The following is a 26,187-nucleotide window of genomic DNA, read 5'->3' on the forward strand; positions in this document are numbered from 1 at the left end:
AAGAAAAAGGAAATAGCCCTCAAGTCACAAATAGAACCAAAAGATAGTGAGTCTAGTGATGGTATTTCAGATGACGAACTTTTGTTTTTTGCTAGGAGATTTAGAAGGATGATGAAAAGCAAGGGCAAATACAAGGGTTCAAGTTCAAAGGAGCAAAAGATGGACTTGAGCAAGGTGACATGCCATCATTGCAAGGAGGCTGGACACTTCAAATCAAACTGTCCAAAGCTCAAAAAGGAGGACAAAGGCAAGAGGGAAAGGAAGAGAGTACTCATGGCAGCTTGGGAGGATCTTGAGAATGACTCAAATGAAGAAGAAGAATCTGAAGGAGATGACAAAGACTGCTTCATGGCTGGAAACAACAATCTTGATGAGGTAAACTATTATGATTTGACCATTGAGGATTTGCATGTTATTATTGATGATCTCACTTTAAACACATCAAAACTGCTTGATAAATACAATAAATGCAGATCTGAAAGAGATGTGTTAAGAGCTGAAAATGATTTTTTAAAAGAAAAAGTGAAGGAAACTGAATGTGCTTTAGACATCATTGAAGAAAACAGATTTCTAAAATCTGAACTTGAAAAATTAAAAGGAAAGCACATTGTGGATCCTTCACATGAGTTAATTGCTGAAAATAAAAGATTAAATGATATGGTTAAAAGGCTGAATAGTGACTTAGCAAAATTTGCTCAAGGTTCTAGTAACTTGGACAAATTACTTGCAAGTCAAAGACCATTGTTTGAAAAATCTGGTTTAGGCTACATAGCCAAGGAAGATGCATTTTCTAATATTTCCTCTATAAAGTTTGTGGCTTCTTCATCAAATACCAAAACCATACCAAACAAATCTGGTATTGAAAATGCTCCAACAATTGAAGAAAAATTTGATGAAGTATACACAAGTGAAACTGACCCTTCACCAAAAACTGAACCGAGTTCAAACCGGCCAGGTTTGGGTTATATTTCGAAAAATGAGGCTGTTTTCAAGAAACCAACTTTTTACAACAAAACCTCATTCTCGAAAGGCAAAAATATTCAAAAAAATTCTGGTGAAAATGCCTTTGCAAAGAGGAATAACTTTACTAAAAATCAGTTTGTCAAAAGAAATGCATCTTCTCCAAGAACCAGAAAATTTCAAAGCTTTAATCATTTTAAGCAATATAACTCACATCAGTTTCAGCAACACACACCAGAAAATCATTGTGTTAATTGCAAGAAATTTGGTCACTCATATGCACAATGCTTCATTGAAAAGAGAGTTGTAGGAAACAAAGTCTACAATGTTGTTTGTGATTTCAATGCACTTGGGCAACCAAGATGGATTAACTTCAAAGGATCCAAATTAATTTGGATACCTAAGGCTACTTGAAACTCATCATGCAGATTTGCCTAGCATCCAAGAACAAAAAGGACATGTGGTACATGGATAGTGGATGTTCAAGGCACATGACTGGAAGGTCAACCTACTTCATCAAACTAAATAAGTATGATGGAGGTTTTGTGACCTTTGGAGATGATGGTAAAGGTAAAATCATTGCTGTTGGAAAAGTAGGTAATGAGCAATCTACTTTCATTGATGATGTACTTTTGGTTTGTGGTTTAAAGCACAATCTTTTAAGTATAAGTCAGCTGTGTGATTTGGGATATTTAGTTGTTTTCAAAAGGCTTGAATGCTGTGTTGTCAATGAAAAGACAAATGAAGTGATGTTTGTTGCCAAGCGTTTCAATAATATGTATGGACTTACTCTTGATGAACTAAAGAATCAAAATGTAGCTTGTCTTCACTCTAAAGAATCTGAAAAGTGGTTATGGCACAAGAGATTGGGCCATGCAAGTATGTTTCAAATAAACAAACTTGTAAAGAAAGAATTAGTAAGAGGTCTTCCTTTGATAAAGTTTGACAAAGACATCACTTGTGATGCTTGCCAAATGGGAAAACAAACAAAAAGTTCTTTTAAACCAAAGGAAGACATCTCTACTAAAAGACCACTTGAGTTGCTACACATTGATTTATTTGGTCCAACAAGAACTCAAAGCTTAGGTGGTAAACATTATGGTTTAGTAATTGTGGATGACTATACTAGGTTTGGTTGGGTTTTATTTCTTGCACACAAAAATGAAGCCTTTTCGGCCTTTGAACCTTTTTGCAAGAAAATTCAAAATGAAAAGGATTTGAAAATCTCTTCTATAAGAAGCGATCATGGAACTGAATTTGAAAATAATTTGTTTGAATCCTTTTGTGAGGAATTTGGAATATCTCACAACTTCTCTTGTCCAAGAACACCACAACAAAATGGTGTTGTGGAAAGAAGAAATAGAAGCATACAAGAGATGACAAGAGCCATGCTTTGTGAGAGTAATGTTCCAAAATTCCTTTGGGCTGAAGCGGTTAACACAGCTTGCCACATTTTAAATAGAACAATCATAAGGAAATTTTTGAAGAAAACCCCTTATGAACTTTGGAAAGGCTACCCACCAAACTTAGATTACTTGCACATCTTTGGATGCAAATGTTTTGTTTTAAATAACAAAGAAAATTTGGGAAAATTTGATCCAAAGGCTTATGAGTGTTTGTTTGTAGGATATTCCACAACTAGTAAAGCATATAGGGTTTATCATCAAGATGCTAGAATTATTGAAGAGTCCATACATGTTACATTCTGTGATACAAACTTGGTGCAAAGCATTTTGGAAGATGGTGATGCAGGAAATCAAGCTCAAAATGAGGATGAAACTGCTCAGAATCATGGAAAAGAAAATTCTGGACAATCTGAACCAGAAACAGCAAATGCTGAAAATTCAAGAGACAATTCCATTTTGTCTCATGAATCTGAAGGAAATTCTGCAGACAGCAGCACACAGAATCCCTTGGTGACTGAATCTGCCTCCAAGTCCACCAGACCTCGTGAATGGAGATTCTTGAAGAATTATCCTGAGGAATTTGTCATTGGGGACGTCTCTCGTGGAGTGCAAACCAGGTCTTCCACTAGAAAGGCAAATGAAGGTTCAAACATTGCTCTTCTTTCACAAATAGAGCCTCAAAACGTCAAGGAAGCCCTTAGTGACCCCTCTTGGATTAAGGCTATGGAGGATGAGCTTCTTGAGTTTGAAAAGAACCAAGTGTGGACGTTGGTTCCAAGGTCAAGTGGAAAGAAAGTGACCGGCACCAAGTGGATATTCCGGAACAAGTTGGGAGAAGATGGTAGCATTGCAAGGAACAAGGCAAGGCTGGTGGCACAAGGATATGACCAAGAAGAAGGAATCGACTTTGATGAATCATTTGCCCCTATTGCCCGAATGGAAGCCATAAGACTTCTCTTAGCTTATGCTGCATTTTGTGATTTTAAATTATACCAAATGGATGTGAAATGTGCATTTTTGAATGGAGTGATAGATAGAGAAGTGTATGTGGAGCAGCCTCCTGGTTTTGAAAATAAAGAGCATTTTGATCATGTTTTCAAACTATCTAAAGCCCTCTATGGTTTAAGACAAGCTCCTAGAGCTTGGTATGAGAGACTTAGCTCTTTTCTGTTGAAAAATGGTTTTCAAAGAGGCACCACTGACACAACTCTATTCATCAAGAACTCTAATGATTCTTTTATTCTAGTCCAAATATATGTTGATGACATTATTTTTGGATCAGCAAATGAATCCCTTTGTTCTGAATTTGGAAAACTCATGACAAGTGAATTTGACATGAGTATGATGGGTGAACTTAATTTCTTCCTTGGGCTGCAAATTAAACAAACTGAAAAAGGTATTTTCATTCATCAAGAGAAGTATGCCAAGGAATTAGTTAAGAAATTTGGTATGGAAAATTCCAAACCCATGGGAACTCCCATGCATCCTAATTCTAAATTAGATGAGGGAGAAACTGAGAAAGATGTTGATGAGACTAGGTATAGAGGAATGATTGGCTCTCTTATGTACTTAACTTCCTCTAGACCCGATATTGTGCAAAGCGTTGGATTGTGTTCTAGGTTCCAATCCAAACCAAAAGAGTCACATCTTTCTGCAGTTAAAAGGATCATTAGATATGTTCATGGAACATCCAATTTTGGTCTTTGGTATCCTAAGATTGATGATTTTTCTGCAGTTGGTTATTGTGATGCAGATTTTGCTGGTGATAGAGTTGATAGAAGGAGCACTTCTGGTTTATGTTGCTTCCTTGGGAAGTCCCTAAATGTATGGTCAAGTAAGAAGCAACCAACAGTGGCCCTTTCCACTGCAGAGGCTGAGTATATAGCTGCTTCTTCTTGTTGTTCTCAGCTTTTATGGTTAAAAACACAGCTCGCTGATTACAAATTAAAGGCTGAAAATATTCCCCTGCTGTGTGACAATATGAGTGCCATTAATATTTCTAAAAATCCAGTTTTGCACTCTAGGACTAAACATATTGAAGTGAAATTTCACTCAATAAGAGAACATGTCCAAAAAGGGGATATTAGTATTCAATTTGTTAAATCAGAGGAGCAATTAGCAGATATTTTTACAAAACCATTAGCTGAGGATAGATTCTGCATGCTTAGGACTTGTCTAGGAATTTTGAGTTATGATTCCTTGTTTGAAAAATGCTGATGTATTTGCTGGAGCTTTTTGTCTCATAAATAGGTATGAGACAATTCTGGGCAGGTGATGAACGTTTCCATCAAGTCAACGTGTTCTGGGCTTGTTTCAAATGAATCTCAATCTGGGCCAACCTCAATATTCAGATCAAGAGTGGTCCAAATGTATTTCATTAATTTCTTATCACCTCAAGGCCCAATTATGAATGTTACAATCTTGTGTGTTAGTTTTTGATGACTTGTGTGTTTCATGAAAGGTTTTCAATAAATGTTTTGTGGCCCAAAAGGTTTCAAGTGGATTTATTCTTGGCCCAAAAAGTGTTTCAGGTTAATATTGTTGTTTTTCAAAATTTTAAAATTAATTTTTAAAATCAAATAAAATCTTTCTTGAATGAGGTCATGTCTTTTCAAGTCTTTTCAAATGGTGATGCAGTTGCATGGTTTTGAAAATTTGCTTTTGGGTACGGTTACCAACACTCCCTCTCTTCCCTCCATAACTCCTTCTCCATCACTTCGGTTTTCACCACTACCCTCACTACTCCTTCATCTTCTTAAATTGAAACTAAGCAAATGAGGAAGAAAACCATTGCAAAAAGGGCTCCTCGTGAAAAAGTTTTCAAGCTACCCACAAAGCCATCCACTCGCTCTCAAGACCGCACCTTTACCCCTTCTCCTTCTCCTCCTACCTCTCCTCATCGCTGTGACCCCATGGCTCGGACCAAAAACACTCCCAGGTTTCCTGTCTCTGCCAAGCCGACGCCACCACCAAAGGCCACACCTTCCAAGCCTGGCTCCTCAAAACCAAGTTCAGCAAAGCCTGGCTCCTCCAAAGGCAAACGTCAGGCGACTGAGGAACCCATACCCGAACCAACACAACCAAAATCCAGGTCGGTTCCAATGCGATATCAACGAGGTAACACTCGAGTCCCTCTCCAGAATGTTAAAGAACCAGACATTGGACCTTTTGATCACAAAGCTCACTTTTTGACTTCTCATTCGAACTATAACCCTTATAGATTCAAATCTGCCATGAACAATGATTTTTATGAGAAGGTTATCCAGTATCGTACCCTTTGTCCCTCTTTTCTCGCTGATTTGCCATCTTTGAAAAGAAAAGGTTTTCCTTTTGTTGATAACTTGATTTTTCTGGACTGAAATCACCTTTTTGATATCAAAAAACCTGTTTATCCCTTGTTGGTCAAAGAGTTTTATGCAAACATGACTTATCATGAGGGCACTGCTCATTCGTATGTCAAGGGCCGAGATATCGTTTTAAACAATGAGACCATCAGTGATGCTTTGAAGTATACTGATGTTGGGCCCTGTGCCTACACGTCAGTTAAGTGGGATGAAGGAGTTGGTGTTTCTTACAATGATGCCCTGGCTAGTATTTGTGAACATATCTCTTTAATAGATGGCATTACACCCACTCACAAAGTCCTAGGATATGAGCGTGCTCAACTGCACCGAATAGTCAATCATATTATTCTGCCTCAAAGCGGCTCATATCAAAGGGTTTCCTACACTAATACTCTTGTTTTATATGCCCTTCTCACCAAAACTGAAATTTCTTTTGCATATTTGATGGTTAAATACATGTTTGACTCTGTTAGAAGTGAAAAGGACAAAGCTCTTCCTTATGACATGTTTCTGACTTGTATTTTTGAGTATTTTGGTGTTGACTTGACCAATGAGAAATATGAAAATAGACATTCATATCTAAAGGGAGGTGGTTCAGTGAAACAGCGAAAAGGACCAACTCGATCTGAGAGAGTGGTTCTAGATGATGATGATGAAGAGTTCATTCCGGATGATTCTACTGCTCCGTCCACTGAGGGTACTTCCATTTCCACTGGGAAGAAATCCACTCTGCTGAATGTGGTCAGGGATGTTGCTCAAGAGTTTGTCTCTCAATCGAACCACTTGATTGAATTGAGCAAAGAGAAAAAGAAGCTGGCTAGCAAGCATGAGAACTTCCTAAAGAAGCAAGGGATAGGGTGGCTATACTGATGACCTTCATTGATAACCTTCAAAATGATGAAGATGCTGCCACTGATGTTGAAGAGGATGCTGTTTCGGAAGGGAATGGTTCTGATGCCTAGGATTTGTCTCATAAAAACTGCTGCTGCTCTCTTTTTGTCTCATGATTTCTGCTTCTTTTGCTACTTTTGAGCTATTTTTTTGGATGACTGTAATAACTCTTACTATTGATGCTCTTTAGACAGCTTAATTAGTACTTTGATCTGTGCTCTAACTCTTTTCTGCAGGATACAAGACTTTGTTTTTGTTGCTCTTATCCGCCCTTGATGACAAAAGGGGGAGTAAAATAGCAATAGGATAGGATAGTAGATCCTAGTACTAGTACTTGTTACTTATTTTTGCTGCATTAATACTTGTTTCTCACATGCTGAATCTGTTTGCTGATGGTAATAGCTTGATGTTGGACTGATTATGTGATGTTGCTCATTTGATATCCCTTGTACAAGATATATTGTACATAACTCTTTATTGTGCTTCCTTTAAGTACAATGTGAAACAGGGACAAAGAGGAAAGCATAGATTCAGGGGGAGCAACATAAAATCAAAGGGAGTTTTCTAAACCTAACTCAAACTTACTTCCTTTTATTGCTTAAATCATGTTTGTCATCAAGGGGGAGATTGTTGAGTTAAGAAATTAACTAAATTAATTAATGATGACAAACATTATTTTTGAGCAAAATAAATAATTAGTGTTGATTAATTATATCTACCTATTAACTAATTGTTTATTGTTGCAGACCAAATGTTAATAGCCCAAATGGAATAAAAGGCATTCAGCAAAGAATATTGGGCTGAAAGCAAAATAAAGAGCCCAAGCAAAAGCAAAGGAAGAAACCAAAGAAATTAAATCGGGCCATGCATACTAATACCCGATCCAAGCCCGAACTGATTTCAGAATTGAAATTCCCTCTCTCCTGCTTAACCAAAAGCAACGTTCTTCTTCCTTCTAATCAAGTCACATTAAGATTTCAGAAAAAGCAAGAAAGAGAAAGAGAAGAAAAGCTTCTTCCATAAGCCATTAACCAAAGAAGCAAGAGAGAGAGAGTTGAAGCTTGAAGCACAGAAGCTAAAACAGAAATCCCAAGCTAAATCAAGCTTAAGAAAGGTAATCCATCTCATCTTGCATGCATCAAGATCCTCATCCCTTCTTCCCAACTCTCTGCACTACCCGAAAATGGCTTTGAAGGAAAAGTTGTTTTCTGCCCCATTCTGCTGTGTATCTACGGACTTAATCAAAACTTGGGGACCAAGTTGCATCTCTATGGTTCAGATTTGGTTGACCAGTGGAAAACAATTCCGGTTACTTCTTCATGGCTTTCGGTCAAGTTGAAAAAGTCAGAAGCAAAGGTTCTACTTTGATGCTTGAGAAGAAAAAGTAAGCTTGTGGGTTGGTGAAGCTCAAAGCTCAAGGTGTTGACCTTGGAAGAAGAACTCAGCCACATGCAAGGAGATATAAGAAGTTTGCCGTTCATTCAGAAACTAAGGAGAGAAAACCAGAGTGTGAGAACAGTGTTCTGTTAAGAAGTTCCTCTACTTGGATAATGCTTTCTTTCAAAGAAGCATTCGGCCAATACTGAAGAACTGTATCTGAGGTTTGCAAATCTGGTTTTGCACATAGCAAAGAGGCTGCTGATGAAGTCAATCTCCTTCTTGTTTTACAGATTGTAATGTACTTTTCTATGTTTATCTTTCTGTAATTTCTTGTGAGAAAAGGCATTGTGAGAAAACTCAAGTAAAAGCCATGAGTGAAAAAAAGCTGAGTGATACACTTGAGAGAAAAGTCTAGAGTTATTTTCTGATTTCTTTAGGTGTTTTTATGTCTTGTATCTTGTACCTGTAAGGTATCCCTTTCTTAGTTGGGTTAGCACTAAGAGGTATAGTTAGGTATTAGCATAGCCAATGTCAAGTTAGGTTAGAACTTGAGTGTGAAAGGATTGGGTCAATCCTGTGTTATTGGTGTATGTAATACTGTTTACTATAGTGAAATTCTTCCATAGTTGTGGAGGAGACTGGATGTAGGTTGCATAGCACAAGGCAACCGAACCAGGATACATGCTGGTGTTAGCTTTTCTCTTCTCTGCTGTGTTCTGTTTTCTGATATTCATGAGACAAAAATAAATTGTCTCATAAATTTCTGCTGCCAAGTTAAAACAGAATCAGAACTGCAAATCTGTTCTAAAAGGGTAACAACAGTAATTAAAAGGAAGGCATAGATTCAACCCCCCTTCTCTAAGCCTACCACAACCTTCAATCTTTATTACTTTAATTCTTCTAACACCTATATATACCCTTATACATTGTATAATTCTATCATTCTGAATAATTCTAATAAATACTAATGGATCCTAATATATTTTAACACTAATAATTCATGCCATTCATTTTTGTAAGCATATCCTTAGAGCTAGCCACAAATTACATAAACACCATAGTTAATTAGCCACCACCAAATTCTTTCAATGATACGAATGTTAAGATCAATCATAGACTCTCAATGTTACTAAAAGAAAATTCAGAAGAATGTACAGGCCCTCCAATTATATGGCAAGATAACCAAAAAATAAAAATTCAAGTACACTACTATATATATCTAAAAGGAGACTCAAGTTATCTAAAGAAGGAGGCTGGATTATGATGAATTAACTCAAAAAATTAAGGGATAATTACATGTTATGATTTCTTTTTTTTTTTTTTTTCTGTATATATTACTACAAAGTGTTGCACAAGTTATTATTTAGTTTCATAGATTTTCCAGAAATGAGAGGGTTGCCAAACCAGCAGCCCAAACATCATTATCTAGAACATGCTCTTGAGGAGAGTGACTTATTCCTCCGCGACACCGCACAAACAGCATCCCAACCTGTTCATAACAATTCTCAGAATAAAGGGTTTATCTGAAAGCAATGGTTAAACAGATAGACAACGAAAATTTGAATCGAAAATGTAAGATACTTCAATATTTTAGTGAGAAAGAAATAGTAACCTTTGTTAAATGAGACATAGCCATTGCATCATGGCCTGCTCCACTCATCAATGTTGGAACTTCATCCTGAATGTCACCCTCCATCCTCTTTAGTGCAGAATATGCTGCGGATTTGAGCTGCGAACTTAGCTCAGAATCACAAATCACAGCACCTGCATCATGCTGCAACCAAAATAGCAAGCGAAGTCATTGATTATAAGAATACGCTTTGATATTAAGGCATGTTCAATTTCTTGCTTTTATTTTCGCCTTTTGACTTCGGAAAATCTTGAACATACATAACACTATCAAAAGGGACTGTAAGTTATTGATTACAAACTATTTTGAAGCTACAATAAGTTACTCAAAACATGTTCTATTCAGTAAAATGAAAAAAAAAGAAAGGGGGGGGGGGATCAAAACTAAAGGAACTGTACCTTATGTTCAATATTGCAGGAAACGGAGCGCTTATCGCATATTTGATACATTCTTTTTGATAAATCATAGATAACAGCCTCGCGTCCAAGGTCATCAATTGCTCGAATGTCCACAGTATATGTAACCTGCAAGAAATCAGTATAGTAATCATGAGTATTGAATCTGAAAAACAAGCAGAGAAGGAAGAATAACTGAGATATTCAAGTCTCTTACCTGGCCTGGAATGACATTACTAGCACTCGGCCATGTTGATATCTCTCCAACTGTACAAACAAGTGAACTCGAAAGTGATTTCACCGTAGAATCACTGCAATGACCATCATAAGAAAGGAATTCTTCTGGGTTCTTGCAGAGGTTTTCCATAACTACTATTAATTCAGCAGCAGCAGCCATAGGATCTTGGCGCATGGACATCGGTACAGTCCCGGCATGACCCTGTGATCCTCTAACAGTAACCTGCAAAGTTTGTTATTTCTTACACCAACATATATATAGTGATATACAGCAACTACAAGTAAAACTGACCAACATTAATCTTGTATTACACTCCCTTCGTTCCCTTTTAACTGTCACTGAAAATTTGATCCACTGATCCGAGAACTTACCAAATTTTCACAGATACCAGATAAAAGGTACAGAGAGAGTAATACTCTTCTAGTGAACAGATTTGAGACAAAAATCCAGGCGGAATTCCTTTTGGTTACCTTCAATCTGGTCTGGCCAGCTATGCCTTTTACCACACCAAGTGGAAAACCCTTCTGTTCTAGCACAGGGCCCTGCTCAATGTGAATCTGCAGCATTTAAAAACCAATAAAATTGTAAATTTTTCAGTAGCCATATCTCTGAAACGTTCTACAAAGCTGAAGAGTGCAAATCTTTGTTATATACCTCAACATAGCCCCAAACAGATTTTGGATCATACTTGAGCTGTAACAAACTTTCCTCTGTAATTTCTATAGAATTCTCCTTGAGAACATCTTTTATCATAGCATCCCTGGAAAAGTTTCCACTAGTAAATAAAATGATACTGATTATAAGGAAATTTTAGTATAGCTATAGTCAGAAATTTCCGAAATGATACCTCTTATCAGATATCTCCAATGTTGTAGCAGGTAAAATGCCGGCTATAGCGCCACTACCCAAGAAAGTAGTTTGAAACCTCACTCCTTCTTCATCACAAAATGCAATCACCTGTTAGGACAGGAATAACAGATCATCAAAAAAATAGTCCCGTAGCACAGAAATTTATATGTACATTTATTTCACAATCTCTTTTTTCCAATGCTCATCATTATTATCAAGAAAATAAACCAATGAGAAGAACACAAACTAGCATTATTGTGTTGGACTTAATGTAGTAAACAAATTACGGTTAGTGGAACTACCAAACATAAATCACTTTTACTTTAAAAATCAATTCTATGTTGATAACATAATTTAATCAATCAAAGTCTTATATGATATCAGTAACTTATCTGACCTCAACAGGGCGCTTTAGCTTTTCCAGCTTTCCATTGACTTTCAAAGCCTTTAGTGCAGATATTGCTGATACTATTCCTAGTGATCCATCAAACATGCCAGCATCCACAACAGTATCCTACACAAAATAAGCATCAACAACATTATACATCAGCTTTCAAAGGAAGAGTTCAACTTAATTTGAAATTATTTTAGTGGATATAGATTCCTCACCATGTGAGATCCAATCAATAAGGCCTCGGCATTTGGATTCACACCTTCAACTCGGCCGTGTACATTTCCCATTTGGTCCACCCAACTGGAATAAAGCATAAGCATCAGTGAAGCTCTCAGAAAAGCTATTCAGATTTGAGGAAGTTAGAATGCTAACGTTCTCAAACCAGCGTCCTCCATCCACTCGCGGATAACGTTGATTGCTCTCATAGATGCAGGACTCAAGAATGTTCTCTCCAGATAGCCATTACCATCACTCACCTGTTCATCCAACAATAACATTAGATATTCAAGAATAAGCCATTTCACAGTATCCCTTTTATCTGTCATTGTCACCATCACTGTTTAGACATTGTTAGATAAATTATAAATATATCTTGTGGCAATTACAGATAAAAGAGAAGAGAAAAAAGTAATTAATTTTGCAGGTCAAGATAGATCTCAAATTCATTGTAGTGCATGACAAAACAAAACCCCTTTTATTTAGATTGTGGAATGCGGCAGGTTTATGACAATGTTATACTTTGATGTAGATAGAAATTGAAGTTAGCATGGTTAGCCTCTTGCTGAAACCATGGTTTTGGAGTTCCAAACAGACATCCAAACATGTTTATTAGTCCACAAAGATATATGCAGACTCCAGTGATTGTAAGTAGTTATCCAATGATGCATTTTATTGCATGGCTTTTGGACTGAAGCATTGCAGTGAAGAACAGATACTCACCTCTTGCATTATAAGTTGAGTAGAAAATTTTCATGGAAAATTATGAGAGAGAATTATGTACCTTTCCAAGCTGATAGAGTCTCCCCACTGCCTCATCTCGTAGAATCTGTGGAAACAAATCACCTTGTTTTTCTAAATCTCCAGTTTCATTACCTAATAATCATTTCAAGTAAAAGTATACTTAGCATGTCCAAGCAGTTCACAGCCATAACGGGGAGAAAAAAGAACAAAGAAACACAATTTTGTGCTTCCTGTTTAATTTTCTCCTCTTTTGAATAAAAAATAAAAGATGGTTCTGAACAACAAATATCCGGAATCTTCTAGAACTAGCTTTTGTCTTTTTGGTTTCTCATGGCATCTCTTAGCCTAACCGGTCGAAGACTAATTCGTCGCAGATCTAAGTTACACTTAAGGGTCCCCAATGGATTACTCCATACACAAGGTGGATTCGAACACCCTAAGCTTACTTAATTGGACAAGTGACCGCTCGAACAACCCAAGTCGGTTCTGTGGTTGAAGCTCTTAACATTACCAACACTGGTTGTGATAATATGTTAGTTGGATTGCTGATTACTCATATACAGACTAGAGTGACTCATGTTCTTCAATTTCTTTGATCTTCCCCTCCTCTCTTCACACACACATAATAATAATAATAATAATAATAATAATAATAATATTATTATTATTATTATTATTATAAAAGGAGACCCTTTCTTTCTTTCTTTCTTGTTTGTGTTTGCTGGCTCAGATTTAATTAAACGTGACGCCACCAGAAAAGAAAAGTGACAAACTCAACCGTGAAACAACGCTGAGGTGGCGTTTATTCCGGTTTATGCTTTATGCTTTGCTCGCTTTGCTCTCATACTCTCACGTTAATTACATCGGAATCTGAGACCGAAAAAAGAGATCTTGTTCTACCTTCTAACTTCTAACACTTTCGCGAAAAGAAGAAAAAAATTACTTGGATCTTAAAAAGGTGTCTTTTCATCCAAGAACCAAAACTTCACCATCTCTTTATGTTTTCATTTATTCATTCGTGTTAATGAATTATAGAAAAATGAAAAAATAAACAAGGGAAGGAATAATAATATTTACCAGAAAACGTTGAAGCGCATGCAGGAGGAGGAGCTGACAAGAGAAAGAAGAAGAAGAAACAAGAGTGAAGAAAAGCGAACGTGAACGCGTGATGTTGATGGTGGTGGTGGTTAGGCTTGAAACATTTATGAAAGGAAGCAGTGGTGGAAGAACTCATAGTGATAATAAGTATATGGTAGTGGTGGCTTTTGGCTTCTGGAGAGGATTATCGTTCCCTTTGAGTTTTTGTTTCTTGGGTGGACCAAATAAAAGAAAAGAAGATGCAAAAGCAAAGCTTGATTGAGAGAAAGAGGAACTTGTGAATCTGAATAAGCAAAGGGAATAATAATGGATCCGGAATCTTGTGGTGATTACCGATTAATTGGTGGCGGCTATAAAAACAGAAACCCGTGACATGCACGAGCGGGACGAGTGCCCTCTCTTTTCACTGCGTCTGTGGACCCTACACAAGTGGCGCTGCTGCATTTTCCCTCATGTTTCTTTCTTTCTACCCCCAACTCTAGTACATATATATAACTACTTGCAATCTTGCATACAGTTTTAGTTCAACCTGGGTGTGTGTGGTGATAAAAAAGAGAAGAAAACCCTACATTCTATGTATCGCAATTATTTTGCATTATTATCATGGCAAGGCAAATCAAGGAGTAGGGAATAGTGATACATAGATAGTTCGCTGTGTTTCTATCATACAAGTGTTGCCTAAGTTACGTGCGCTATCCTTCTCCTCATTTCTTTATATCTATCCCAAACTCTTTTTGATTGGTCTAATTTCAATAATGTTAATGAAAAGTTATATCTTTAATTAAAAAAGAACGGAAAAGCTCTGCATACAAGCCCTAATGGCTTGTATGCCATACAAGTTCATTAAACAATAAGATCAAAATACGCGCTGCTTCAGGTACGTTGATTACACGCGCTATATAATATCGCGCGTATATCTAACTACCAGATTTAAAATATTTCTTTCCCTTTTCGTTTTCGTTATTTTGAGATTTCGTTCTTCTTCTTCTCCCGCGTTTACCCTCCTTCTTCTCCATTGTTCTTTTCTTCTCCTTTTCTCACTAGCATCTTCTTCGTTTAGGTTACCTTTGTCTCTCTCTGCAACTCCATCTTCGTTTTCTATTTTTGATTTGTTGTTTTTCGAAATCAAAGTTTGATCTCGTTTTGAAGATAATGGATCATACAACCTCAGATTGTCATCTGAATGCAGGCGAAGTGGATTATGAGTCAGAATCTAACGAAGTCCCTGAGGTTTGATTTACATAGGATTAGTATGAAATTTCTTTCAGTAATTTGTATAGCATTGTGTAGTTGAAAAATTGCTGAACATTACTGTGAAAGTAACACGTTTACGTGAATCTGTCGATTCAATGTATTAGTTGTGATTAATTACTTGGAATTTGTAGCAGACGCTCGGGTGTAGATCAATTCTTGTTTGGGTGTACTTTAGCTAGAAGTGTGGGTGTATCTACACTTTACTGGTTTTTTGTTATTTTAATTTACTTGTTGTTGTTCAGCTGTATTATAACAGACATGATTAGGTGTGTTTTTAGAACTGTATTATATCTGCATGCTGTGTATTTACAGTTTATTGCTTTAAAAGTCATTCTGTAGTTGAGTTGTTGCGGTTAGGGTGTATCGTATTAGACATGATTGGGTGTATTTGAATCATATCTATGGGTGTATTTACAGTTCTGACACGGTGTCTTTTGCAGCCTGTCTCAGTTGTTGATGACGAGCTTGTTCCAAAGGTTGGAATGACCTTTACTACCCTTGAAGATGCTGGAAAATTTTACAGGAACTACGCCAAGGCTGCAGGTTTCTCTACAAGAGTTCGGTGCACAAATAGGAAGGGAAACGAGATTAAGAACCAACTGATTACATGTAGCAGAGAGGGAAAATGGAAATCTAAAATATCTCCGGCCGAGAAGACCAATCCGACAGCCGGTCTAAACTGTCCTGCAAGAATTTATATACACACATTGAAGGATGTCGGTGCTTGGATCATTTCAAAGGTTGTGCTGGATCATTCACACCCCTGCTGTCCAAGCAAAGCAGAGATGCTCAAACAGCACAGGGAACTAAGCATGTCCATTCGTCGTACGATAGAGAATAACGAGGAGGCCGGTATCAGACCAAGCAAAACCTACCAATCATTTGTTGCGGCTGCCGGGGGTCACCGCGAGTTAAATTTTATCGAAAAGGACGTGAGGAATTACATTACCAGGGAAGTGCGGAATGTTTCCGAACAAGAAGATGCAAAGGAATTCGGGAAATATTTGTTAAGAATGAAAGAGAAGAATCCGAATTTCTTTTTTGAGCTCCAACTCGAAGAGGATCAATCGATTAAGCTGGCTTTTTGGGCCGATGCAAGAAGCAGAGCCGCCTTTGAGTATTTCGGAGACGTCATTTCATTCGACACCACCTACAACACAAACAGGTAACAAACTGTCCCTGTTTATGATGCCAAATTAATTTATTTTTACGAATCCGCAGTAGAGGTGTATATTGGCTGTTTCATTGGGTGTATGCGAAGCATTTGTTAGGGTGTAGCTAATGATTTTGCATTCTGGACCATGGTAATTTGTTTCAGGTATAATTTGGTCTGTGGTTCTTTTGTCGGGGTGAATCACCACGGTCAATCAACACTTCTCGGATGCTCTTTGATGAAGAACGAAGAAATTGAATCATTCAAATGGTTATTTCAAAGCTGGATTCGTTGCATGGGAGGAAACGCTCCGAAAGGGTTTCTCACCGATCAGTGCGCATCCATGAAAAGGGCTTTAGAGGCCTGTATGCCAACAACAGTTCACCGCTGGTGCATTTGGCACATCATGAAGAAGATTCCAAGCAAATTAAACGGGTACAAGGGACATGCCGATATCGAACAAGAAATGAGCCAAGTTGTTTGGAACTCTCAAAGCAAAGACTCATTCGATTGTTAACAGGGAGATACACCCATAGATATTATTCATATAAATCCATATATATCAGTCAGTTATCACTCAAACATGCTTCAATATCAAATTAATTCAGATATCAGTAAGATACACGCATATATGAGTCAGATACACCCATTGATAAGAGTAAGATACACCCATATGTAAGAATCAGATACACCCATTGATAACAGTGAGATACACCCATTGAAATTATTCAGATACATTCATATATATCAGTCAGATATCACTCAAACATGCATCAATATCAAGTCACATTACAAGTTCAAACAGTATACAACCCCCAATCTACGGAATAAAGCCCCAAAAATCAACAACAGTAGCAAGAGAACTTAGAACAAGAATGTAGAACGACGTAAAACTTAGAAGAATGACGTAGAACTTAGAACAGTGTGACAAAGAAGCAAGAATAATAGCACAGTAAACCCTAGAGAAGAACGACGTAGAAGAAAACTAAAATTGGGAGGTTTTCTTGATGAACTTACGTTGAGTGTATTTGCTTCGTTTTCTCTTCAGATTCTTCACGTAGAGTTTGATGTTGTTTTGATGGAGGTTTCGAACAACGATTTCTATTTTTTGAACTTTGATTTTTGCTCGAAATTGGGAGCGTTTCCTTGGTTTCGAAGCGTTTTGAGAAGTGGAAGAAGTGGAGGAAGTGGAAGAGTCTGCCATACGAACCGTTTGTGTTGAGCGCGTGATTTTGACGCGCCATGTTATGCTTCCTTATGCGCGTGTCTTCGATTTGGGCTGGGCCAACTTGGAAGCTTGGATACTTGTATGTGTAGCTGGGCCCAAAAAAGAAATATTATTACTCCCACGACACATACTATTTTAGTTAACTATTTGTCTTACATCTATTTTTCTTTCTTAATTTTTTTTGTTTTATTATCTTACATTATTTATTAGAAAATTACTATTCTTTTGTTCTAAAAATATTCCACAATTTCAAAATAATTGTCAATTTAAAATACATCAGTTTGTCCAATTTTTTCCCCCACATCATAGGATTGCATTTCATTGCTTCAGTCGTTTAAAAAGAATCATCGTCAATTAATCTTTTATACTACTTATACAAATATAATTACTATATGTACATAAGAAACAAACAAAAAAGAAGATCCACGAATATAACTTCAATTATAAGATTATTACTATTATAAGCTAATTTCATGAAAATATTTGGTGAGGGGAAAATAAATAAATATTAACCTTTTATTATTTTCCCCTTACATAAAAAACTGTAATTGTCTATTAAATTACTATTTTCATATAGTATACATACATGTTTTGGTTAAGACAAATAGTTAACTAAAATATTATTATACTCTCCCTACGTATAAATCGTTGGTATATTTTTGGTTTCATACTTCAATGGTCATTATGCTGTAAATAATCATGGTGAATGAAATAGTTTTAAATTTCTTTACTAAAAAGCATGAAACAAAAAGATTTAATTTTCAACGATTTATTCTTATTGTTTCCTCATAAATTGTGGTACTAGCATATATAGATTTTATATTTTTCTGTAAAACTTATAGATATAATATTTATCATGTAATAAATTAGTTAGTTTAGTTTCAATTTGTTTAAAGTAGTTGAAAGTTAATTAATTTTATTAGAGTGCTACTAACAAATTCTCCTCTAAAATGCTCACTCTACCCTAAAGATAACAAAATCTCTAATACTAGTTATTTTATTCTCATTTTTTATGAATCTATTTTTTTTTTTATACAATTCTCTCTTCTAACATGATATCAGAAGATATAATATTCATGTTTTCGTAATCTTCATTTTTTTTCTAGTACAATTTTCCCATCCTCCAGTTTTTTCTCTTATTATGAATTCAAACAATAGAATTTGATGAGAGCTTACTTGCTTCACATTGTTGCTTTACTCTTTTCCATTAACAGCAAGAAGTTTCGATCAGCGAAATCCAAAAAGAAATTCTAAATCTTCTTTAACCTTTCCAAGATTCATCGATCCTCATCAATGGTTGATCCGTTTGCACTTTTAACAACAGATCAACTGGCCTGATCTTGATAACTCAGTAGCTCACTAAGAAAAATTACTATTCATAGAGTCGAGCCATGAAAAAGGTACTCAATGCAAAGAAAAAGCTAGGATTCATCAATGGTACAATTCCACGACTTTACCCGTAGTAGATATCGAACAATTCGAGAATTGGCAGTGTAGAAATGACATTGTAAGTACTTGGATTCTCAATTCAGTTTCCAAAAAAAATTACAACTTCACTTGTATATGCCGATTTCGTAGAAAAATTGTGGAACGATATTAAAGATAGATTTGAGCATGGTAATGGGCCTCGAATATTTGAACTCAAGAGAGAACTCATGAATCTGAAATAAGGTGCCATGATTGATTCCCAATACTTTACAAGAATCAAAGTGTTATGGGAAGAACTTGGTTCATATTGTCCAGTGTAGTGCAATTGTGGCGATGCACGCCTAATACAAGATTTATTTCGATCAGAATATGTACATTGTTTTCTCATGGGATTTGATGAACTTTTCTCCCAAGTCTTTCTTATGGAACCTCTGCCAGTCATAAACAAGGTATTCTCCCTTGTGTGGTACAAGGGGAGAAGTCCTGATCCATTGGTATTAACACACCCCTAAATCAGATTGCTGTTTTGGCCAAGAGTTAACCTCAACAACAACAATTCCATGATAAAGGTAGAGGACAACAGAGAAGAGACAAGCAAATGCATTCTCATTGTGGTCTTTTTGGTCATGCAATAGAGAAATGTTATAAAATTCATGAGTTTCCTCCCAGATATGGAAGAGGTCGTGGCACAAAAGCTTCAATTCACTATGTAGCATCGATCTTAGAAGCAAGTTTCTCATTGAATCTAGATCAAAATAAGATACAGTAGCTCATTGCTTTACTTAGCAGCCACAAAATTCAAGATTCACCTTTAATAAAGTTTATTTAAGTAACCACACCTGCAGGTATAATCCTCAACTCATCACTATCAAGAACTCAAATGCCTAAAAATTATTGGATACTAAATAGTGGAGCAACGATCCACATTGCTTGTGATATCAATCTGTTTTCAAACATTCATACCTCTAACCAATATTCAGTAATACTCCCAAATGGTATAGAGTTCAAAGTCAAATTTAATACATAGTTTTAGTCATCATTAGTCCTGAAATCACACTACAAAATGTGTTCATTATGTCCCAGAATTTCATGTCAATTTGCTGTCAGTTTCTTTCTTTTTATGCAACATACCAATTACAATCACAATTGGGCACAAATTTTTTCATATTCAGAATTACAGGTCATCGAAGAATATTGGGAATGGTATGTTAAGAAATGGACTCTACATGTACTTTTTTTATCTTTGGCACTTTCGTCTTGGTCATGCATCTAATAAAATTTTACAAACTTTGTCTTTACCAAATAAACTATCTTTTAATTCTGATTCTGATTATTCAATTTGCCCCTTATGAGAGACCAGCTTATGAGAGGCTCAAAGTCTTTGGTTGTCTTGCCTATGCAGCCACAAACTCTGGTGGAAGACCAAAATTTGATGCAAGAGCTGATCCTTATGTCTTCATTAGTTATCCGCTCGGGTACAAAGGATATAGATTGTACAACTTAAAATCAAAGCATCTAATCATTTCAAGAGATATGACATTTCATGAGTCCATCTTTTCCTTCACCAACTCAATAAACTCACGATTACATATTGACCTGTTCAATAATACTGTCCTTCCAAGAGCCACAGAAGACTACCATCCCAACACTCTATAATCTTCAACAACACCCACACCCACAACCACCAACCTCATTGTCCCAAACAATTTAGACCCTTCAAACCTTTCTCATAACGAAGTCACTGCACCCTCAGAGCCACAAGACACCTAACACCTTCAAAAATCAACAAGAAATCATCAAATATCAACCTACTTGAGAGACCATGTGCACCACAACCCCTTATCCTATCTCAAACCATATTAAAACCCACAGATTCAACAATTCTTATCACAACATCATTGCACATGTCACTAAAATTCCTAAACCAAAATTTTTTTACCAAGCCATTAGACATGAAGAATGGAAACAGGCTATGGATGAAGAGCTCAAAGCCTTAGAAGAAAATCATACTTGGCAATTAGTTTTTCTAACACACAATAAACACTCACTTGGGTGCAAATAGGTATATAAATCCAACCTTAAAGTTGATGACACTCTAGATAGATACAAAGTTCGCTTGGTTACCAAAGGGTACACACAACAAGCTAGGATTGATTTCAAAGACACATTCAACCCAATTGCAAAGATTTTCATAGTGAGAATACTATTAAGCATACCAGTGGCTAAGAACTAGAACCTTTTGCAATTGGATATTAAAAATGCATTTAGAAACATTAAACTTTTCGAAGAGGTGTATATGGAAGTCCTACTTGGACATTTTCAGAGAATTCAATTATTAGTATGCAAGTTAACCAAATCCTTATATTGCTTAAGATAAGTCTCACGTCAGTGAATAAGTTTTGTGCAACATTGGTTCATCATGGATTCAAACAGTACAAAAGCGACTATTTCTTATTTACTTTTGGTGAAGCAGCCACAGTTACATTCTTCTTAGTTTATGTGGATGACATCATCATTACTGGACCAGACAGTACCGTGATCAAGAAGGTTGAAGATACACTCAGCAAAATTTTCAAGCTTAAGGTTATTAAGGATCTAAAGTTCTTTCTTGGCCTAGAACTTGCAAAATCTAGCAAAGGCATATTCCTCTCCCAACATAAATACACATTATCCTTGCTTGAAGACATGTATTTTTTGGGTTATAAGTCCGCTTCATCTCCAATGGATGCTAATTCTAAGCTAGTGCCTTAGAAGGGAAGATATTAGCCGATCCCTTTACTTATTGCAAACTTATAAAAAGGCTAATATAACTCACAATATCCAAATTGGACATCACTTTTGTAGTCACAAAATTAGTTCAATTCATGGTTGATCCTTATGTATGCCTTATATAAATGTTGTTCACCAAATTTTTCACGACTTTAAAGTAGCCCTTGGCCAAGGTATCTTATTCTCAGCTACAAATAAATTCAATCTCTCAGTCTATGCTGATGCAGACTGGAGAAGTTGCCTAAACACAAAGAGATCAACTACTCGATATTGTGCTTTTTTCGGAGATTCACTGATCTCATGAAAAAACAACAAGAAGATGGTGGTATATATCAAGAAGCTCTATTAAAGCAGAGTATAGAGCAATTGCAAATGCAACCTGTGAAATTGTGTGGTTGATTGGGTTTTTCACTTTTTTTGACATTCACATTAATTCAGTTATGCTATTCTATGACAACATCTCAGCACTTCACCTAGCTACCAATCCTGCCTTATATGAGCGGTCTAAATACATAGAAATGAACTGCCATTTTATTTGGGAGAAGGTGGAAAGTGGAGTTGTTAAACTAGTACACATCCCCATTAAATATCAATTAGTAGATATCTTCACAAAGGTACATTTCTCTCCTCGATTTCGATTTCTCGTAGCCAAGCTGGGCATATATGACATATATTTTTATTTTTTTCTAAAGATAATAGGTTATATTTTATTAATTATTGAAAAATAAAATACAAAGATGTCTAAAAGCAGGACAACATAATAAAAGGTGGGGATTTTCTAATAACACTACACTGAAGGTATTCATCCAATGGTGCGTGGTCAAAAAACGAAGAAAAATCTTAAAGAAGAAAGAATGATAAATCAAATTGAATGCAACTAAGAGTTTATCTCATGGAAATGACGACCTAAACTAGGAGTTCTTTGGATTTTACGGAGCAACTTGATAGAGCTTGCTAGAATGGCAGACGGCATTGAAGTAGAACCTTCAAAAATCAATTGGTTGCGAGCTTTCCAGCAGTTTCAGTAAATGATGGCAAGCAATTGAGGATTACGGTAAGCATTCTTCAACGGGTTAAGCATCTCTGTTGATGCAGTCCACTATGTCCAAAAGTCGTTAGGACTCTGAGGGGAAGACAGTCACGAAGATAACTCTAAGACCATACATCTTGAATTCTAGAGCAATCGATCAAACAATGAGTGACTGTTTCTATTGCTTCATGACAGTAGGGGCATATTGGTGATATAGATGCGATGCGGCGATGAATCTGAGCAAGCACCGGAAGCCGGCCATGGAGAGCTTTCTAGATAAATAGCTTAATTTTATGAGGCAAGTTCAACTTCCAAAGATCAATCCACGGCTTTTTCTGTTGCATATAATTAGGGCAAAGCTCCAGAGGTAGATGGTAAAATAAATAGCCAATTCTGTAACCTGAAGCTGTATCATATTGCTTGGATTTGTTCAAATCCCATTGCAATTTGTCCCTACTCTGCTGAATTTTAACTGACAAAATCCTGTTTGTAATGTCTTGGGGAAATAATTCTTGAATGAAATTTTGATTCCAATTCCTATCTTCAGTAATTAGATCTTTAACTCTTGGAACTAACTCAGAAATAGCCTGTCTATTTGGCATGTCAGAAATCATTAAAGGATACGGAGGAGGTAGCCAAGGATCCTCAAAGGTTTGGATATTCTCTCCAGTACCCACAGCCCAATTAAGACCTTTTTCAACAATCTTTCGGCCTTCCAGTATACTCTTCCATCCCCAAGAAGGTAAGACTCCAATTTCTGCCGTTATAGCATTACCATTGCTAAAGTATTTACCTCTTAGGATTTTGGATAATAGGGAAGTAGGCTGTGTTACGAGTCACCAAAACTGTTTGCCTAAAAGCGCCAGATTTTGGATTATGAGATCTTTAAATCCAAGGTCTCCTTCTCTTCATGGGAGAGTCATAGTGTCCCATCTAATCCAAGTCATCCACCTTTCAGAACCTTTTTGTCCCCACCAGAACTGAGAAAGTAGAGAGTGAATTTCTGAAATTAAACCATCAGGCAACTTGAAGCAAGACAATGTATAAATAGGAATAGCTTATCCCACTGCCTTAAGCAATACGTGTCTACCACCTGACGATAGAAGATTGCGCTTTCACGCTTGGATTTTTTTCCGAACCTTTTCTTTGATCATACTAAAAGAAGCCTTTTTTCGATTTAGAGACTGCAAACGAAAAACCAAGGTATTTATCCTGAGTCCAATAGGATTAATATTCATAGAGTTAGCCAGAAGTGTATGAGTAGTGGAGGGAGTGTTGTGGCTAAAGAATACAACAGATTTATTAAGATTTACCCTTTGGCTATTGATGCTTTCATAAGAATTCAATAAATGCAGGATATTTGAACATGCTTCAGGATTAGCCTTACAGAATAAGATGGAATCATCAGCAAAGAGGAGGTGGTTGACCTTGGGACATCGCCTATGTATCTAAAGACCCTGAATTAGTCTGTTTTGTTCTACCTTGTGTAGCAAGAAGGAGAGACCTTCTGTACAGAAAAGAAAAAGATAGGGAGATAGAGGATCTCCTTGTCGAATACCTCTATTTGGTTTGAAGAAACCATAGGGTTGTCCTTCCACAATAACAGAATAAGAAACAGTTGTCACTAATTCTCGAATCCACATGATCCACCGAGAGTCAAAACCAAACTTTTCCAATATAAACCAAAGAAAGTGCCATTCCACCTTATCATATGCCTTACTCAAATCTAATTTTAGTGCCATTTCATTTTCGAGTCCCCTTTTTTTGTTCTTCAAGTAATGCATACACTCGTGAGCAATTAGGATATTATCAGAGATTAATCTGCCTTTAATAAAAGCACTCTGTGTAGGGCTAATTAGTCTATTCATCTTACCCTGAAGTCTATGCACAAATACTTTAGAGATAATCTTGTAAAAGACTGAGGATAGGCTTATTAGTCTTACCTGAGTCATATCTTTAGCATCAGAAATCTTGGGAATAAGACAAATCTGAGTGTGGTTAAAACCCTTCAAAATTCTGCCCCCTGAAAAGAAGCTCTTAACTGTTCGAAACACATCACCACTAAGTATGTTCCAGAAGCTTTGAAAAAATTTTGCTGTCATACCATCATCTCCTGGAGCACTTTAAGGGTGAATGCTAAATGTTGCACGTTTCACTTCCTCCATAGTCACTGGTCTTTAAAGCCTACGGTTCATGTGAGCTGTAACCTTAGGTTCAAAATCAGTAAACAAAGGTTCAGGGTTCTCATGACAAGTGGAGGAAAAGATGTCCTTGAAATAAGATTCAGCCACAGAAGCAATACCAGCATTTGAAATAGCCACTTCACCATCACTACCAGTTAGTTGTCAAATTTTATTCCTTTGGGTTCGATTTCTAAATTTCTGATGGAAGAAAGCTGTATTCTGATCACCGGATTTGAGCCATTTGATTCTAGACTTATCTTTCCAATAAGATTCCTCATTTTGCAATGCTTTTTCAAGTTTGTCCTCTATTTCTGAAATGATGTCGCCTCCATGAATTCCTGCTAAACGAAGTTCCTCTAATTCAGACTATAGTAAATCAATCTCCACCTTCGAATTAGATCTGTGATCTTGCTACCATCTGACAATCTTATGCCGACAACGCTTTATTTTTTGAGCTAGGATATATATTGTTGAACCATCAATCTGTTCATGCCAAACCTCTCTAACAATCTGCCTTATTTCATCATTGGAACACCATCTTTCTTGGAATTTGAATCGGCGTTTAGATCTCTCAGTTCTCGGATTAGAGTCTAAGAGAAGAGGGGAGTGATCCGACCCTAATTCTGACAGTCTAAGAACCATTGCATCAGGATAAAGTTGCTGCCAATCAACTCCTACCAAGAATCGGTCTAGTCTTTCCTGTATCAACTCATCACCCCTCCGTCAAGTGAATGGTCTTCCAACCATACCAATATCAAGCAGGGAATTATCATCAATAAAACTATTAAAGGTTTCAACAGAAGAAGAAGATTTAGCACCCCCACATGCTTTCTCCAATTGATTAGAAATGGCATTAAAATCACCCATTAACACAACCTTACCATCGAATTGTTGGGTGACTAAAGTTAATTCAGCAAATTGAGCCATTCTATGTTGATCATTTGAATTGAGATAAACACCTAGAACACCATAGGGATCATTAAAACCAGCTGTCAGAACTGATGCCGCAATGAAGAATCTACCATGCTGTAAAATCTGAATAATGCAACCACCCCTCCATGCCATTGCCAAACCCCTGATAATCCATCCGGATCCACAATAAACCATTCCTTGAAACCACAAGATCTTAGTTTTTCTCCAACTTGTCGAGATTGATTTTTTGTTTCACAGATAAAACCAACCTCGGGGGAGTAGAATTTGCAAATTCCTTTAAGATTGTGGATTGTCAGGGGTCTCCCCAAACCCCGACAATTCCACGAGAGTAGTTTCATATTTCTTTGGGTGCCACTTGCAGGCTGGCACCCTCCACCATCATAGCATCAGAAACAATATCATTGAGACAAATTTTCTGAAAAATATCTTCAGTACCATTACCTCCACTCCTCTGTTTGAAACCTATCACAGATTTGCTGGCAAGTTGTTTCATGTTTGGCTTTTTGTTCTCCTTTTTAAGCTTGGATATGACATTGTTATTGTGTTGGACATTATTCACGGTATAGGATATCTTCAATAAAGCATTAGAAGAAGAATTAGTATCAGTTGCCGTACTTGTGTTTTCTGATTCATCCTAATTTTCTGCTCTAGAATCTGAATTGGC

The 26,187-nt window shown here is 36.6% G+C and overlaps 1 protein-coding gene across 2 annotated transcripts; it reads right to left on the bottom strand.

Annotated features, from left to right (window-relative positions):
* Positions 1-9,042: 9,042 nt before the first annotated feature.
* LOC112741807 (allantoate deiminase 2) lies at positions 9,043-14,236 on the bottom strand. Of its 2 annotated transcripts, none has more exons than XM_025790923.2 (12): positions 13,525-14,236; positions 12,488-12,532; positions 11,860-11,963; positions 11,703-11,787; positions 11,491-11,607; positions 11,092-11,201; positions 10,899-11,004; positions 10,715-10,801; positions 10,224-10,466; positions 10,010-10,135; positions 9,594-9,755; positions 9,043-9,470 (listed from the first exon to the last, which is right to left on the bottom strand). In XM_025790923.2, exons 3-12 carry the CDS (start codon positions 11,910-11,912, stop codon positions 9,351-9,353), a joined length of 1,209 nt encoding a protein of 402 aa, XP_025646708.1. In that variant the 5' UTR covers positions 11,913-11,963; positions 12,488-12,532; positions 13,525-14,236; the 3' UTR covers positions 9,043-9,350. The 2 variants fall into 2 exon arrangements, with proteins under 2 accessions (XP_025646708.1, XP_025646707.1); XM_025790922.2 differs by having other exon boundaries at positions 12,488-12,579; positions 13,525-14,231.
* Between the last annotated feature and the right edge of the window lie 11,951 nt (positions 14,237-26,187).

The sequence above is a fragment of the Arachis hypogaea genome, chromosome 14, assembly GCF_003086295.3.
Source record: "Arachis hypogaea cultivar Tifrunner chromosome 14, arahy.Tifrunner.gnm2.J5K5, whole genome shotgun sequence".
In the NCBI taxonomy this organism is placed as follows: domain Eukaryota; kingdom Viridiplantae; phylum Streptophyta; class Magnoliopsida; order Fabales; family Fabaceae; genus Arachis; species Arachis hypogaea.

What these genes read in the sequence shown, in the direction of transcription:
- LOC112741807 (XM_025790922.2), bottom strand. Translation starts at nt 13,681, where the DNA reads ATGAGTTCTTCCACCACTGCTTCCTTTCATAAATGTTTCAAGCCTAAC. An exon ending in GAGGACGCTGGTTTGAGAAC is followed by an intron (nt 11,788 to 11,859) that starts GTTAGCATTCTA and finishes GCTTTATTCCAG; the next exon opens with TTGGGTGGACCAAATGGGAA. An exon ending in CTGTTTGGGGCTATGTTGAG is followed by an intron (nt 10,802 to 10,898) that starts GTATATAACAAA and finishes TAAATGCTGCAG; the next exon opens with ATTCACATTGAGCAGGGCCC.